General features: G+C 41.5%; 1 protein-coding gene and 1 non-coding gene across 2 annotated transcripts in view; one reads left to right on the forward strand and one right to left on the reverse strand.

The window, feature by feature from the left end:
• Positions 1–499: 499 nt before the first annotated feature.
• The window catches only part of PTPN21 (protein tyrosine phosphatase non-receptor type 21), a 62,367-nt gene continuing 45,967 nt past the window's right edge, over positions 500–16,899 (forward strand). The window contains exons 1-2 of the mRNA XM_045562317.1: positions 500–579; positions 4,461–4,838. Of these exons, the coding sequence (XP_045418273.1) occupies positions 4,659–4,838 (180 nt within the window). The 5' untranslated portion in view covers positions 500–579; positions 4,461–4,658. The remainder of the gene's footprint in view (positions 580–4,460; positions 4,839–16,899) is intronic.
• LOC123631256 lies at positions 15,483–15,546 on the reverse strand. Its single transcript, XR_006733100.1, has one exon. It is a non-coding gene; the product is annotated as a U7 small nuclear RNA (small nuclear RNA).

Below are 16,899 nucleotides of genomic sequence, written 5' to 3' on the forward strand. Positions count from 1 at the left end.
CTTTACCAGGAACCAAAACAATACCCCTCCCATTTTATTTAATATTAAAAGCCTTGCTTTATTTGGAAACTCTTAAAATAAGTGGTCATACGATTAAAAAAAGCAGCGGCGCGCCCCCTCCCCGGCGGCCGGGCGCAGCTGTCCGCGCCTCCCCCGCGCCCGGCCGCCCGCATTCCAACTCTCTGAGGTCACGGCCACCGCCGCCTCCCCGGATCCGTCCGGCCGGCCCAGGGGGAGGGACGCCCGGCCCCGGCCGCTCCGCTGCTCCGGCCGCGCGTCCCGCGTCCGTCCGTCCGTCCGCCTTCCTGCCTCCTCCTGCCCCCGCGGGCTTCTTTGTGCGGCGCTCCTCGCCGGCCGGTCCCGCCTCCAGGCCTCTCCCCTCGTTGCCGCCGGACTCTGCCCGGGGGAATGGTCCGCGGGCCGGGTTTTGGGAGACAGGAAGTGAGGCATGCGGGCCCCATGAGCGCGCGGCGGCGCGGACTGGCGTGCGGGCGCGGTTGCGGCGGCCGCGCGGCGGGGCCCCGGGAGGCGGGCCGCTGAACGGGGCGCGCGGCCCCGAGGATGCGGGAGCGGGAGCAGGTGAGGGCGCGGGGCCCCGGCCGGCGGGAGCGGGGCGGGCGCCCGGGCCGAGCGGTGGGGTGTGTCCGCACGCCGGGACCCCGGAGCGCGCCGGCCAGCCCTGGAGTCCCAGAGAATGGGTCGCGCCTACCGGACCCAGGAGCGTAACAAAGAGAAAGGTCTTCCTTTTCCAGGTTCGCTGCGATCTACTTGAGCAATTTCTAAAAGGGGTCTCGAACTTCAATTCTGAACTCCTCAGCCGATTGTTGCGGCTTAATTCTGGGTCAGGGTTGAAAAGACTTAGGCATATTTGTGCCTCTCAGAATATGTAAATGTGAAATTTGCCGGATAACTTTGGCGAGAACGGGCGTAGGGGAAGGACTGTTTGGTAACGCCTTGTTTTGTTTTTGGAGTAAAGAGTGTTTACTCTGGAAAAAAGAATTCTTGGATCTGCAAATTCCGACTTGTGATGTCTGCAAATCCTGATTAGATTGGCCGCTCTTGGCATGCTCGTCCTATTTTCTTTTTTGCTGAGAAAGCCTTATAATAATAGCGTATGCTCGCAAACACATTCAAAACATTCTTGTGCTCCAAGTGACAACCGCTGTATGCCTAATAGTTGCTGACAGGTTTTTTTTAAGTTTGTGATAACGACAGTAATTTTACTCTGAAAGTAGTTGTGTTTTGTTTCTAGGACATTTTATTCTCGAGTATCTACGCACAAGTTTTGTCCCTGGGAAACACAGATTTGATTTAATGCTACAGATACAGCTACTACTCCAAAAATGTCATATGCTCTCTCCTTTTAGTGATAATTTTAAAGCAACACTGGCAAAATTACATGTGGTGAGGACCTTAGCAGCGAGGGGGGAAACAAGATTGAGAGTTCAAGTGTATTTGAGAAACTTTTGGAAAGGGAGGTGGAGAGGAAACAAAACGAATTAACAAGTAACTCAGACTGCGTTTTGTAAACTTCTACTGATGATGTATTCATTTTCTTACTACATAACAAAAGTATTGTAGAGACATTATCTCCTAGATTTTTTCCTTTAAAAGCTATTTACAAATTGTGTTTAGTAGTTAAATTATAATTCCAGATCCAACTACCTTTCATTGCATATTGGTTTACACCTGAAACAGACCCCCCAAAAGCATCAAATTTTTATTCCTCTTGGTTTTAATATTGTATTCAAACATTCATAATTTTATGACATCATTTGGCAGCAAATACTGTACATCACTGAAAATTAAGATGTGTAAATCATTGATTATTTTGTAAATGGTTAAGCAGATTATTTTAACACAGTGGGTTTTACATAAATAAGCAAAAGCAAGCCATTGTTATAGATAGATCTTGGGGGAAAAATGCACCCGATGCACATCAACTTTTTCAATTATGTTATAACATCTACCAAAATAAAAGAGAAAATGTTGACTTTTCCTTATCCCTGATGCTGTAATACATTTCAAGTCTCAGGGACAACTGAAAGTTTTACTTTGAGTTTGCTTAATCAGAGCTTAAGTTAATAATTAAGTTATATAGTGTAGTATCTATTACCTTCAAGGCATAGTTCCGCGTAGTGAAAAGACTACCATATTTGAACAGTCCCTAATGCAAATATTTATTCTCCTTTGCATCTATGTAATATCTTGTTTCTTCATCTATGCTACTTAACCTATCCTGTTTCCAGTTACCATAATTTGTATATAAAATTGAAATCCATCACCTCATCTCATGAAAGGGTATTTAGTATACATGATATGTATTATATAATCTTTTAAAATTTACACACTGTTGGTTTATCAGGCAGTTTTCTAGTTAAAAGCTTACTAAGGTTCTCATTTCTTGATTTTTTTCATTTTGCTTCAGCTATTTAGTTTATGCTCCCAAAACAGCAAAGAGCATCAAAATGTAGAGCTCAATATTGCAGCTGGAGACCCTATCTTTTTATACTTATTTTCTATTCCCCTCTATAGTATGGTGCTTTTACCTACAGAAGGCACTTAGTAAATGCTGTTAATTAGCACAATGCTTTAAGTAGTTCTCGTTTTGTTTTATCCTCTGGCCTTCTATCCCTTGTTTTTAACTTTTCAAATTTTTCTTGGCTATCTGGGGATAACCGGAGCTCAAAAACAAATAAAAAACCCCCAATCAAAACCCAAACAAACAAAAAACCAGCCAGGGAAAACTGTGGGTTGGGTCCCTATTAGAGATACAGCTCTGTATGTAATTATAGCATGCTTGTAATCTCCTTAAGGACAGCGACGGCTTAGGATTCGTCTTAGATTTCTCACGATGCTCATTACGCTGCCCTGTACCCAGAGATGCAATACACATTTGTGGAATGGAATTTCAAAATGTTAAGTTTGGCAAAGCCTAGGGTAATAGCTAAACCCTATTCTCTAGCTCTGCCATTCCCTAGCCTTGGGTGCCCATCACCTTTGGCGGCTGAGACGCAGTCAGGAGAGCGGACGGAGCAGCTGTCGATTCCCAGCTCAGCCCGTTCTAGCGGGAAGCTGAGAAAGCCGCTTCTCCGGAGGCCTGGGTTCCGCCTGCCAGATAAGAGGGCTGGGAGCAGACCCAGTCCCTCCGCGCGGTCTCCAGTACAAGTTCATAGTAGGAGCTACGACCGGGCCTGGCTAAGCGCTTCATCCTTGAGGGCATCCCCTGCGCGAGGAAGAGAGAAGGTGGGAACTGTCCCAGGGCTCTGGAAATAGCCGAGAGTTTGTCGACTCGATTAGTGGAAAAATAAATCCAGCTGACATAAAAATCCCCAGCTGCCGCTCGCTTCCAGTTTGCCACAGCTCAGAAGTTACCGTCAACAGGTGTAGCTAAAATCGTTGTAAGTAGCTTATTTTGGGGTCCTATGGCTCCAAGTCGGGCATCACACAAAGCCCGCCCAATCCACACGGCCTGTAGGGCTCCAGCTGGCCCCTTTGAAGGTTCCCTTCGTGAGCTGCGGGGCGGGTCCTACCCGAGCGCTTCCGTCTAGAAACGGGGCCGCGGGCGGAGGGTTCCGGGGCCTGCCAACCTATCTGTTGGCCTGGCAACGGCTTGGGGGGAGGACGCGGCGGGAGACCGAGCCTGAGGTCTCCACAGGCCGGAGTGGCTTCATGGGTTTTCTGAATTGCGTCCGCTCATTAACTCCAGATGGAGTTTAAGGCCTCGTCCACCTCCTCTACTGGACCGCCTGGGTGTAGGTCTACCGCCCGTGTGGGCGCCCCGACCCTGGAGAAAAGCCGGGGCCAGGGTTTTCAGAATTGCCATTGTTCTAGTGGTAATTTGACAAGGAGCATTTGCAGGGTCTTTCATGATATTTCCAAGTAAATCAGTTTGATGACGTCAATACTTAGAAACCAGAAAAAGTTCTACAAATACTTGTTAAGCACTTCACCTTGTTTGAACCTCACAGCTGCCATAAATTAGAGGGGATTAGTCCTCCCTTTTGCCTTCAGGGTTAATTTGCCTAAGATTGGAGTTGTCTTGCACATTTCTCACTTTAAGGACTTAAGAACTCTGACATTTGGAGTATTGGGGAGCCCGGAAGGGTTACCTATGAAAAACAATACTTTATCCAAAATAGGAAGAGGACCACTAATGCTAACTACGAAATTTGGGATTACAGCAGTGCTGGCCACTATCTCATTTAATCTGACATTAGGTGCAGTTTGTTATCACTATTTGTAGACTAAAGTGAGGGGTGGAGTCTGACCCAGGGCCCAACAATAGGTCTGATGATAAATTTCCACCCTGCCTCCCAGGTCCTGCTAGTGCCGCCTTTTTTCCAGCGGAGAGGGCAAGTTTATTCTCTGGGCACAGATTGATTGATTGTTTTTTTTTTTTTTAAAGCAAAGCCCAGAGTTAACCATCGCTCATGTAACCAGCGTTCCTCTTTCCTCAGCGCTGGCGTGGATGTTCCCTTCACCCGGCCTTTGGAGACTCAATTGCTTTTTAATGGCGGCAGCGGCTGCTGGGTGAGCAGCCGGAGACAGGACAGTGTTCGTCCCGTTGGGAGAGGATCGCTTTCTCCCGGCGTCACCACCGCTGGATTAGTGGGGGTACTTTTCCCTCTTTACGCCTCCATTCTTGAAGGGAGAAGATGCCACTGCCATTTGGGTTGAAACTGAAACGCACCCGGCGCTACACCGTGTCCAGCAAGAGCTGCCTGGTGGCCCGGATCCAGCTGCTCAATAACGAGTTTGTGGAGTTCACGCTGTCTGTGGAGAGCACTGGCCAGGAGAGCCTCGAGGCCGTGGCCCAAAGACTGGAGCTGCGGGAGGTAAGCCGCTAAAAAGACTGCGGGCTTCTCGGGCCTGGCTTCATTCCTTACTTCCGGTCCGCTTTAAGGCGTGTGGCTGTGTTCTAGCCCACCAGACCATCCACTGTGGTGCAAGTCCCCGCCCCCTGAGGCGGGAATAGTTCAGAGCAGGAAGTCTTCCTTCGGGAGTGCCCCGGAAGTGAATTGACAGTGCCTGAGTTTTGAGCATGTTTATGTTCTCCCCAAACTGTAATCCAGAATCAGATATGAATGCCCCTTGGGTTATCCAAGTTTCTGTTTTCAACATAACCCTAAATGGGCCATCCTGATTTCTGGTACAGTTTACTGACTTCATTCTTTCAGCGTTCATTGACTTAAAATTCATTGACTGTCTTCCACAGGCTAGGCCAGAGACTTCTTGCCTGAGTTTGAATTCACCAACTGGTTGTGTAACTTTGGGCAAATTATTTGATATCTCTGAGTCCCAGATCTCCATGGGGATAGCAGTGGTGCCTAATTCTCAGAGTGGTTGCACGATTTAATGTGTGTGTGTGAAGCCATAATCTCTAATAACTAGTTTGTTAGAGTACTCATAGAGAGGTTTGCCCAGGGAAACTTCTAATCTAGTCGGTAAGAAGTTGTGGAGTCCTCACACATCCATATAATATCTTTTTAAAAAAAAATTTGTATAATTTTAACGGGTGTAAATGCAATTTTGTTACATGGCTATATTGCATAGTGGTGAAGTGTCGGTTTTTAGTATATTCTTCACCTGGATTATGTGTATTGTACCCATTAAGTAACTTCTCATCATCTAATCTTCCCAGTTTCCAATGTCTATCATTTTACACTCTATGTCCATGTGTATATATTATTTAGCTCCCACTTATAAAGAGAACATGTGGTATTTGGCTTTCTGTTTTTGAGTTGTTTCGCTTAAGGTAATGGCCTCCAGTTCCATCCATGTTGCTGCAAAAGACATGATCTCATTATTTTTTGTGGCTGAATAGTATTCTATTGTATGTATATATATATATATATATATATACCACATTTTCTTTATCCAGTCATCTGTTGATGACCACTTAGGTTGATTCCATATCTTTTCTCTTGTGAATAGTGCTGCGGTAAACATGAGTACAGGTACCTTTATGGTATGATTTCTTTTCCTTTGGGTAGATATCCAATAATGGGATTGCTGGATAGAGTGGTAGGTCTATTTTTAGTTCTTTGAGAAATCTCCATCCTGTTTTCAATCGAAGTTATAATTTATATCCCCACCAACAGTGTATGAGCATTCTTTTTAATGGGCAGCCTTGCTAACATCTGTTTTTGTTTGGCTTTTTAATAATAGCCAGTCTGGCTAAGTACGGTGGCTCATGCCTGTAATACCAACACTTTGGAATGCCGAAGCAGGAGGACTTTTTGAGGCCAGGAGTTCGAGGCTGCAGTGAGCTATGATCTTGCCAGTGCATGCCACCCTGGGTGACAGAGCAAGACCCTGTCTCAGGAAAAAAAAAAAAAAAAAAAGGCCATTCTGACTGATGTAAGATGATATCTTATTGTGGTTTTAATTTGCATTTCTCTGATTAATGATGTTGAGCATTTTTTCATATGTTTGTTGGCCATTTGTATGTCCTCTTTTAAAAAATGTCTGTTCTTGTCCTTTGCCCACTTTTTAATGGTTTTTTTTGTTGTTGAGTTGTTTGATTTTCTTATAAATTCTGGATATTAGTCCCCTGTTGGTGCATAGTTTGCAAATATTTTCTTCCATTCTGCAGGTTGTCTAATGTCTTAAAATTTAAAATGCTATGTAAGGCCTGTGAAGAGAGAGCTCTAAAACTTAGGAGCCTCCTTGCCTTTGGCTGCCAGGTTTTGGGGTAAGAAAGTTAGGGATACTAGCTGTTCTACTTAAACAGTTAAGAATAGATGAACTTTGCCCCTGGTGACTATCCAATCATTTGGTCATTCAATATTGAAGACCTATAAGTGTCAAGCCCATAGAAACTAGGATCTTGCCCTTATGTTGTGATCAAGAAGGCAACAGGGATGATGCATACTATGATAAGGGAAATAGAGGGTGTGCCATGGGCCAGAGGGCTGCATAGCTAACGGATTGCTTCCTAGTCTGAGCTGGGGGCAAGGGCATCCTGTCACGGCTAGAAGAGTATTCTGACAAAGGCACCTGCATGAGGCCAAAGACATGGAGGCAGCTAGTCTGTTGGAAGCCTGAATTGCAGGGGGGAAAGATTAAGACACTCAGCCATGTAATGCAGGGGTTTTTGTTAACGGGTTTGGACTCATCTGAAGGGTAGTGGGGAAGATAGTGAAGGGATTAAACGGGTATGAAATGATTGTTTTTTGCAAAGAGCACGTCCTCTGGGGAAGGATTAGGGAGGAGCAGTTCAAGTTTAGATGGTGGCCACCTGGATTTGGATGGGGATGGAGAGAAATGGTTGGAAAATTCAGGACATACCTACCAAGTATTGGGGGGTTGGCATAGGTCTGGGTTAATACTCAGGTTTTCAGAAGATGGTGGGGGCTTTAGCTGAGAGAGGAAACCTAAAAGGAATTTCAGATATATTGGCGGCAGGAAGAAATGTGTGATTATTTCAGTTTGGAAATAAAACACGGAGAAGTCGAACAGACAGATGGATAGGCTGGTCAGGGGTTCAAGCAAGCGGGAAGAGATTTGGGAAACATCAGCTTAGGTTAATCAAAGCCAGGAGAGGGTATGAGGCTGTGCAGGTGAGAAAGAGGATATAGCAGACCTCTCAGGGTGGAATAGAGGAGGATAGAGCCTAGGAAAGAAACTGAGATGGAACAACCCAAGAAAGAAAAAGTAGACCAGAACATCTGGCCTTAGTGACCAGTCCTGCTTACTTGCATTGATTCCTTTTTTTTTTTTTTTTTCTTTAAAGAGATGGGGCAGCACTATGTTCCCCAGGCTGCTGTACTCCTGGGCTCAAGTGATTCTTCCAGCTGTCAGCCTCCTCCTGGTTACTGGGATTACAGGCCCGTGCCACCACACCCAGTTTATTCTTTTTTTTTTTTTTTTTTGCTTGCTTCACCCATCTTTCATTTTTCCTATTTGATTTCTTTTTCCTATAACCTTTCTCATATACCAGGTCTGCCTACAACCCCTAGAGACTTAGCTTCTTGAGAAACTGTGGCTTATTTATTTTTGTACTTGGGTACCGGGTGTGGAATGTGCTCAATAACTACAGGGTGAACTGCACCCACAGGCATTCCTTTCCTTCTGTTAGTCAAGAAGTCCAGAGAAGTTGCCATACCTTGTTGGAGGTTATCAGTCTCAGGAAACAAGTGACTTTATATAGCTATGGGTATGAGCCTGGTTTTTTAACAGGAAAGCAGAGTGCTTTGAAAGGAAACAGGCATAGTCCCTAGAAAATACTTTGCCCATGGAGAGATTGATTATTCCACCATCTTCAACATTTAACAACAGTCATGGTTAGAAAGTTTGTATAGCAAACTTTTTCTCAGAAGCTCTGCTCTGGCAGCATGTAAACAGATGGTCCAGGCATCAGGCCTAATCTTACCAAATGACTGTTCAGAAATAATCTGAGTGGGGTAACACCTGTTTCCAGTTTGTGTACATATAGCACGTCTGATTCATACCAAGAAATATTTTGATATGTTGGTTTCTTTCACTGTTCTCCTACCAAGCAAACCTGGAATTGTCATAGATTTGGCTGATCAGCTTTGTTACTGCCCAAATTGGTGGGAAAAAAGCTTTACTCTTCCTAACTGAATACTGTTTACTTCAACAATGACAATTATGAGGGCTACACACAATAATACCATTATAAATCCATACCCAGGGACTTCAACTATGTCAGTAATATTTTATTAAGCTGGGTATGTGGGTATATGGTTTTGGTTTTTCTTTTTTTTAGCCTGCATATTTTTACAAATGCCTGAGATTTTATACTAAAGAAATTAAAAACAACGGTGCATATACTTTATATCCAATTTAGTTAGCTTTCTAAGTTTTTTCTAAATTCACTGTTCGAACTACAGAAACTGACTTTTAAAAATGGGAAAATGAATCATTTTGGGAAAATCCTGCAGTTTGTTATAGCAATAGCTTCTCAAAGCTATTGAAATTCTCTGCCTATTATTCATTCTGAGTTTCAAAACATTTTTTCAAGAGAGGCTGCGAAAGTCTTCGTGGAATTTAAAGGGAATTAGAGAAGCTTCTCTCCAATTTTGAAAATATGTTATAGAGCTTTAAAGGAGGTGGTGAGACAAGAGGGTATTAGCTGGACATGGTCACTCTCATGGGGTAGTATCACCTTGTTGGCATCAGTGCAGTCTGGAGTCCAGTGATCAGGCTTAAAAACCTAATGTCATGGGGAGGAAGACTTGTAAAACCAGGACACAGGTTTAGTAATTTATAATTTGATATGGAACTGCCAAGGGTCCCGAGTATGTGTGCCCCTGGCCAGGCCAAGATCTCCCTGAAGGCAGGTCACGTGGAAGCCAGAGCAAATCAGAAGTTGATTAGTGAGCACGGACTCAGAGAAGAGGTGTTGTTTTAAAAAAGTTACATATTTTTATAAGGGGAATAGTGCTACCTGCAGGACCAGACAAGTTCCTTTGAGTAAGGACACCCTTTCCTCGTGGCAGTGCTTCAGTGGGCACTGCCTGTGTTTGTCTCCAGAGAAGGCTGTTTAACAAAGTTATGACAATCTGCAGTGGTCAGAAACACCTGACTTTGGATCCCAGTGCTGCCACTTAAGTAATTATTAAATTAATTTTCTGAGTCCACTGGTGTTTCATCTGTAAATTGGGGATGCTAATAGTATCTACTTGATGGTAGTTGTAGGGATTCAATATTAAATGTAAAACATTTCGCAGAGGATCTGGTATTTGGGAAATTCTCAGTAAGTGTTAGTCTTCATTACCATTGTTGTTACTACCAAATTGTCCTCAGGTGAACTCTTTTCTTTTGTAAATATTTTCCATTTACTGAAAGAATACATGCTTGTTTGTAAAATGTTCTTATGGTGGGCAGTGGCAATCATACTTGTCACACATTACTCAACTTAGAATGTTTGTATGTCATTGTAATTTGGAAAGTCATATTTGAACTTCTGATTCCTTGTCAGCTGAAAAAAACTAATTTGTACAATGTCGCTGCCCCTTGCCCTGAGAAAACAGCTTCGGAATTGTTTGGCTCTCTATTAGCCTGTTTTCTTCCCCCCAATCCCTAAGGTTTATGAAATTTTGGATTAAGGTTTATATTTTTTTCATTAGGATATGTTTTTTTCAATATTATTACTAGATATATACTTTTTTTCTTTTCTCTTTCTCTCTCTTTTTTTTTTTAGAGACAGGGTCTTGCTCTGTTTCCCAGGCTGGAATGCAGTGGCACAATCATAGCTCGCTACAGCCTTGCACTCCTGGGCTCAAGCCATCCTCCCATCTCAGCCTCTCAAGTGGCTGGGACTACAGGTGCTCGCCACCATGACTGGCTAATTTTTTAATTTTTGTAGAGATGGGGTCTTAGTGTGTTGTCCAGGCTGGTCTCTAACTCCTGGCCTGAAGAGATCTCCTGCCTCGGCCTCCCAAAGTGCTGGGATTACAGGTGTGAGCTGCCTGGCTATTTTTTAATATTTAAATATTATAATTACATTTTTCATCATGCCATAATAGATATTAATTGGATTCATCGCAAACTGTTACTTCTTGTATACTCTGTTTTCCTCAATCTTAAAGTCCTTATTCAGTTTAAATTTACATTTGGTTGGAGTTTTTAAAGAGTTTTTTAATCCTCAGGCTATTGAAACCATGGAAGTCTTCTTTCCAAGATCCTTTTTTTGTGTCTTTGCTATGATAACATTGTGTTAGTTTTATAACTTAAATCTTAGAGGGCAGTTTTCTTTCAGTTGGTACTGAGGGGTATTTGTGTGCCGGGGAGGATCCTCATTATTCCTACCATATATAGCCTGTATATAACTATAGTTTTGAAGTTGAGTTAGATATTGAGACACTGCTAAAATTATCTCCGAAGTATTTTGTTGAAGAAGATGGAAAGTCTCGTCAAATTTACAAGTTCTTACTATGGCCTCTTATTTCTTAATTATAGGCTTTGGGTATTTGGTTATTCTATTTTGGTTTATCATAGATCTTTGTGAAATGCTTTTTAAATTGTGTTTGCAGTGCATTACAAACATGTCAGGTTTTTGTTCTTTAGAATATAAGCTCCATCGAAGTAGGACTCTTGTTCACTGGTTTATCACCAGTGTCTGGTATAGTGCCTCGCACCTTACAGTAGATAGTTGCTAAATAATTGTCTACTTAGCTTAAAAATTAAGATTCTTGTTTTGAATTTAGATTGAGCATGGACAGCAGTTGAGGAAGTCAGCCTTTATTTGCCCTATGATTTTATTTCTTCAAGAGAGTTGCAGATTTACAAAGCTTCATACACAGGTATAAAAAGCACCATCTTTATACTTTTGTTTATTTTTCACTTTGGGGTTTCTTCTGAAATACTTAGAATGTGGTCTAGTTCTGGGGGCTCCCTGAGTTAAGACTGCTGTGTAAGGAAGTGTCAGCTTCCTTGCTGAATTTTGAGCAGATTCTTCTTAGTGCCTTATGGCATATGGGGTTATTTTTTGGCTAAGGAATTTGTTGGAATAGAGAGGAACTAAACATAATGCAAACCATTACTCTCAAGCACAACTTTGGAAAGTGTTCTTGGCCATCAGAGCGTCTTATTTTAAATTAGTGTCTTAGGTATTCCAAATATCCACTGACCTTATCTTGACTGTTATCTGAGTAGACATCAAGAATTTCCTGCTCCTTTCCTCTCTACTAGCTGTTTTCAGCTGGACTCTAAAAATAGCCAAAATATGTGTAAGGTAAAAGTATAATACCTGCAAACTTTTCTACCATTTTCGCTGAGTAGTTATTTATTCACATGTATGTTATAAAACCGGTAAGATTGAGGTATAGATAAAAATCAGTAAATATTTTCAGTTAGAGCTATTGGACCATCTGAAGCAAATACAATGTTAGATTAGCCTCTCATCTATATAAAGAAAGTTTTCTGAAGTCTAAAACCATTCATCAGGGGTTTTCCTTTATGTTTAGGTTTTCTGTTACTTTTCTCATTTAATCTAGATAATTTAGAATTAGTCATATAAATAAGTATGGGAATTATGCATATAAACTTGGAGATATGCATTTTAAAGTGTGTAATACATAATCATGTAAGTTATTACAGAATTTAGGAACCTGTTTATTTAAAGATAAGTATGGGAATTATACATATAAACTTGGAGATATGCATTTTAAAGTGTATAATACATAATCATGTAAGTTATTACAGAATTTAGGAACCTGTTTATTTAAAGAGTGGAGTAGTAGTCAACCTAGGCTTAGTGTCTAGTGAACTTAAAGGCAAATGATTTGAGATCAATGTTTTTCTTCCAGTATTGGATTTTTTCTCTTGAGACCCCAGTGATTTCCTTGACTTAGCATCAATTTGTCACAGTAGTGTTGTCTCATGACCATATGGAATGAAGCATGAATTTGCTTATATGAGGAGACTTGTGAGTTGAGTTATAAAAGGGGGGAACTGCTGTTGTTTGGGGGGCTCTAAGTTCCGTCATTGTCCTTGGTGTATGGCTTCAGATTCCATTCCTTTTAATAAGTCTAGAAGCTTTGATGGCTTTCTGGTGTCCCCCATTTGGGTGAATGAGCATTATTGTGCTGGAAGCTTAACTTGCCTTATCTCATTTAATCTTCACAATGAGTTAGACAATTATCTTTTCCATTTAAAGTGAGGAAACTGAAGTTATAAAAAGTTTGGGTGATTTGCTCAGGATCACGCAGCTAACAAGCAAAAGAGCCAGAATTTGAGTTTTTATCTGTCAGATTTCTGCTTGAACTTTAACCTTTAAATTTATGGGGGGTCACAGACCCCTTTGAGAACTTGATGACAACACAGAATTTTGCACACAATTTCAGGTAGTTCGTTGCCACTGCCTCCCACAATCTGTCCATGGGCCCAGGCTGTGGGTCTGGAGCCCTCTGGGATGAGGCAGTTTTCTCCTGTCCCCACAGAGCAGAATCTTTCTTCCCTTGGTCTTTCTTCAGAGTAAGAAAGGGAGGATGGAATATTTGTGAACAATTCAAGACCTTCATATTTTATTTATTCATTCATTCATTCATTCAAGATAGCATCTTGTTCTTTTGCCCTGGCTAGAGAGTATAATGCTGGGATCGTAGCTCATTGCAACCTCAAACTCCTGGGCTCAAGCGATCTTCCTGCTTCAGTCACCCCAGTAGCTGGAACTACAGGCATGTGCCACCATGCCCAGCTAATTTTTGTATTTTTTTGTAGAATTGGGGGTCTCCCTGTGGTGCTCCGTCTGGTCTTGAGCTCCTGGCCTCAAGCTATCCTCCTACCTCAGTCTCCCAAAATACTAGGATTACAGGTGTGAGCCACTGGTCTGGCCAAGACCTTCCTGTTTTTAAGAAAATAATTTGCCTCTGAATATAGTCCTTCCTTACCCCATTTTCTGTCACAAGAGCCCTTTTTCCCTTGGCCTTCGTCTTGGCCTTCTCAGAAAGGGTCATTCAGAGTATTCATTTCCTCAATGGGACAACTTACTATTAAAGAAAAGTCCCCTCTCAGGGCGAAAAAAGGGGAGGTTATGAGTGGGAATTCTTTCATGGTACCACTGATAATAGATCCATGTCTGTCTTCCCTACCAGGCAGCAAAAACCATCTAAGTTAGGGCATTCACTAGTACCTCATCGCCCACTTAGGCAGTAGGTGTGTGACAAATCTCCAGTGAATGAATGGGTGACTCATATTTCCTTTATACATTCATCAAATTCCTGGTCCAATTGTTGAGCCCTCTATATATCATTCTTGTCAGAGACACAATCTATCTGAACATGATATTTCTTTTCTATTAACAAGGACTCATATCTTTTCTTAATGGTATGCTGGTTTAGCAAATGTTTTCCTATTCAGTTCTCCAAGCAATTTGTTCATAAACAAATGCCACTTAGATTTCCTTTATCTTTTAATGATCTGACAGGATATCCGGAGGCGATTTAAATTTTTGCTTAAGATGCTAATTTCCTATAATCTGAGATCAACGGACAGGAAAAATAAAAGATGCTAGTTTCCCTAGAAGAAACTATGCATGTCACAAATTCTGTAAGAGAATTGGCAGCATGTAGTAGAAATAACTTTCCTATCACTTTCTATGGATCACCAAAATAAGATTGCTAAAATGTGTACTGTTTAGATTTATAAGTAGGACAGAGGAGTTGTTATTTTAAATAAGCTTTAAGTGAACAGGCTAAGAAAATACACAAATAATCTCATGCCAGATGACAGAAGATCATTTTCTTTATGAATTTAAAAACAACTTGTCTTGGCTCAGTCATGTAACAGTTATTTAGACAGCTCAGACTTTGTTGTCTTGTCAAATTAATTTCAAAGTCAAGTGTATTTTCGGCAGATTGAACTTTGTAGCATTCAATTCAACTACAGTTGACAAAGTTGAGGGTTTGGAGGCAATAAGGTGGAGTTTTAGTGCCAGATAATCTTGGGTTCAAATTCCTGCGTACCACTAGTGTGACTCAAGGAAACCAACTTGACTTTTGTGGGTTTTGTTTTTTTCATATGTGATATGGTTGTATGTGATAAGAATGATAGTTATTTACTGGGTACCGACCATACAATAAGCACATATGCTTTACATATGTTTAATTTAACCCTAAGTGTAATTAACTTCCTATTTTCTCCCACCATTTTGGTGATGGAGTAGACCAAAGACTGGCAGTGTCCACAGGACAATTTTTTTTTTTTTTTCATGAGATAGGATCTTGCTCTGTCTCTCACGGTGGGGCACAGTGGTGTTGTCATAGCTCACTGCAACCTCAGACTCCTGGGCTCAAGTGATCCTCCTGCCTCAGCCTCCTGAGTAGCTGGGGCTACAGGCACATGCCATCACTCTTGACTAATTTTTAAATTTTTTTTTTTTTAGAGATGGAGTCTTGCTATGCTTTCCAGGCTGGTCTCAAATTCCTAGCCTCAAGTGACCCTCCCATCTCAGCCTCCCAAAGTGTTGGAATTATAGGCATGAGCCACCACTCCTTGCTGTGAAACATAAGTTAATAATGAAGAATATGTTTAAAATTGTACGTTATTTTTATAATGTCTGTCACCCCCCACTAGAACGCAGACTTCACTGTACACCCCTGTACAACCAGTGCTTAGGTAGGGCAGCTAGTCAGTGACAGTCCCTAACTAGAATTCAGGTCTTCTAGCTCCTGGTTTAATGCTTTTTCCTCAACAACACATTACTTTCCCATTGAGCCATTGACATTTTCCTAAAAGGAAAGCACTTCAAATGTTGATATTTTCTATTTATTTTAAAAGGAAAGAAAGAGAAAGAAAAGAAGTTACCAAAGTCAACCCTGTTAGTGAAGGAAATATTTAAGTGTAGAATTTCTTCTACTAAAGAGATACAATACAATATGAAATTTTATACTATTTAAGGAGACCTGAAAACCATAAGAGCTCATATTACTTGAACACTTATTGCATGAGACACTTTTGTAAGTGCTTTAAATGTTTTTGCTTATTTTATTTTATTTATTTTTTTGGGGGGGTGGGGTGGTTTCCAGTAAGGCCTGGAAAACCTGCCAGACAAATTCTAAAAGAGCTGTAACACTTTTTTGCTTATTTTAATCCTCAACAATCCTATGAGTGAGGCACTATTATATTCATCTCCATTTTACAGATGTGTAAACTGAGACACAGAGATATTAAGTGACTTGCTCATGGCCACATGGCAGAAACCACAGTAGAGTAGTTCTTCTGGCTCCTTGATCAGCATCTTTCTTTCTAGGATATAAACTTGGGCAAGTGGCAGGTGGCCTGCTGTGGAGCTCATGCCCTTAATGACCCCTGGGCACAGTGTGGCCTCCCAAATCTCATGGAGATTATTGCAAGTATGCTTAAGATATTTGTTATCATTTATTTTGTTTTACAATTCATCGTTTTGCTTAAAATATGTTTTTGAAGTCATATCAGACAAAGAAAGATAAGCGTGAGAAGAAACATGAGTCATCATTAGGCCAGCAAGACATTGTTGGGGAACCCTGAGGTATTTAAGGCAGAGCTGTCTGATGGCAAGCCTTCGGTTAACTTGTTCCTTGGCAGAGTTGGAAGTATCAGGCTGATGAAATACATACCAAGAGAGTTCCCTGCTGAGAGATTTTCCAAAGCAATATCTGTTGCACTACTGTTGAATGGATTTGGAGGTTTCTAGAGTCAGGCTCTACTTCCAAGCCAGAAGAAATGGTGTAACTAGTGAATCCATTGATGTGCTTGCTGCCTTTACTGATGAGCGTAATCACTGCTAGTTAGCTGTGATTGAAGAATGAGAGGATCTGGTTTGTTCTGTTATGTGGGTCCTAAACGAAATAACCTTTTATATGGTCTTACATAGAGCACATTAGCCTTTGCTTGTGTTGAAACTTTGTACAAGAACATCTTAGTTATCTCTATCATTCGTGGTAGTAAAATGTATATATAGTCAAGTGCCACTCAGTGATATTTTGGTCAGTGACAAACTGCATATATGATGGTGGTCCCATAAGATTATTAATTGATTAATTACTTAGAGACAGGGTTTTGCTATGTTGCCCAGGCTGGTCTTGAATTCCTGGGCTCAAGTGATTCTTCTGCCTTAGGATCCTCCTGAGTAACTGGACTACAGGTACCTGCTGCTGCACCCGGTGTCTGTAAGATTATAATACTGTATTTTTACTGTACATCTTCTATGTTTGGATATGTTTAGATACACAGATACTTACCATTGTGTTATAGTTGCCTACAGTATTCTGTACAGTAACATGTTGTACAGGTTTGCAGTCTAGAAGTAATAGGCTATACTATATTGCCTAGGTGTGTAGCAGGCTATACCATCTAGGTTTGTGTAAGTACACTCTGTGACGTTCAAGCAATGTCATTAGAAATTGCCTAATGACGTATTTCTGGGAATGTTTCACCTGTCATTAAGTG

Source organism: Lemur catta, chromosome 1 (assembly GCF_020740605.2).
Source record: "Lemur catta isolate mLemCat1 chromosome 1, mLemCat1.pri, whole genome shotgun sequence".
NCBI lineage: Eukaryota > Metazoa > Chordata > Mammalia > Primates > Lemuridae > Lemur > Lemur catta.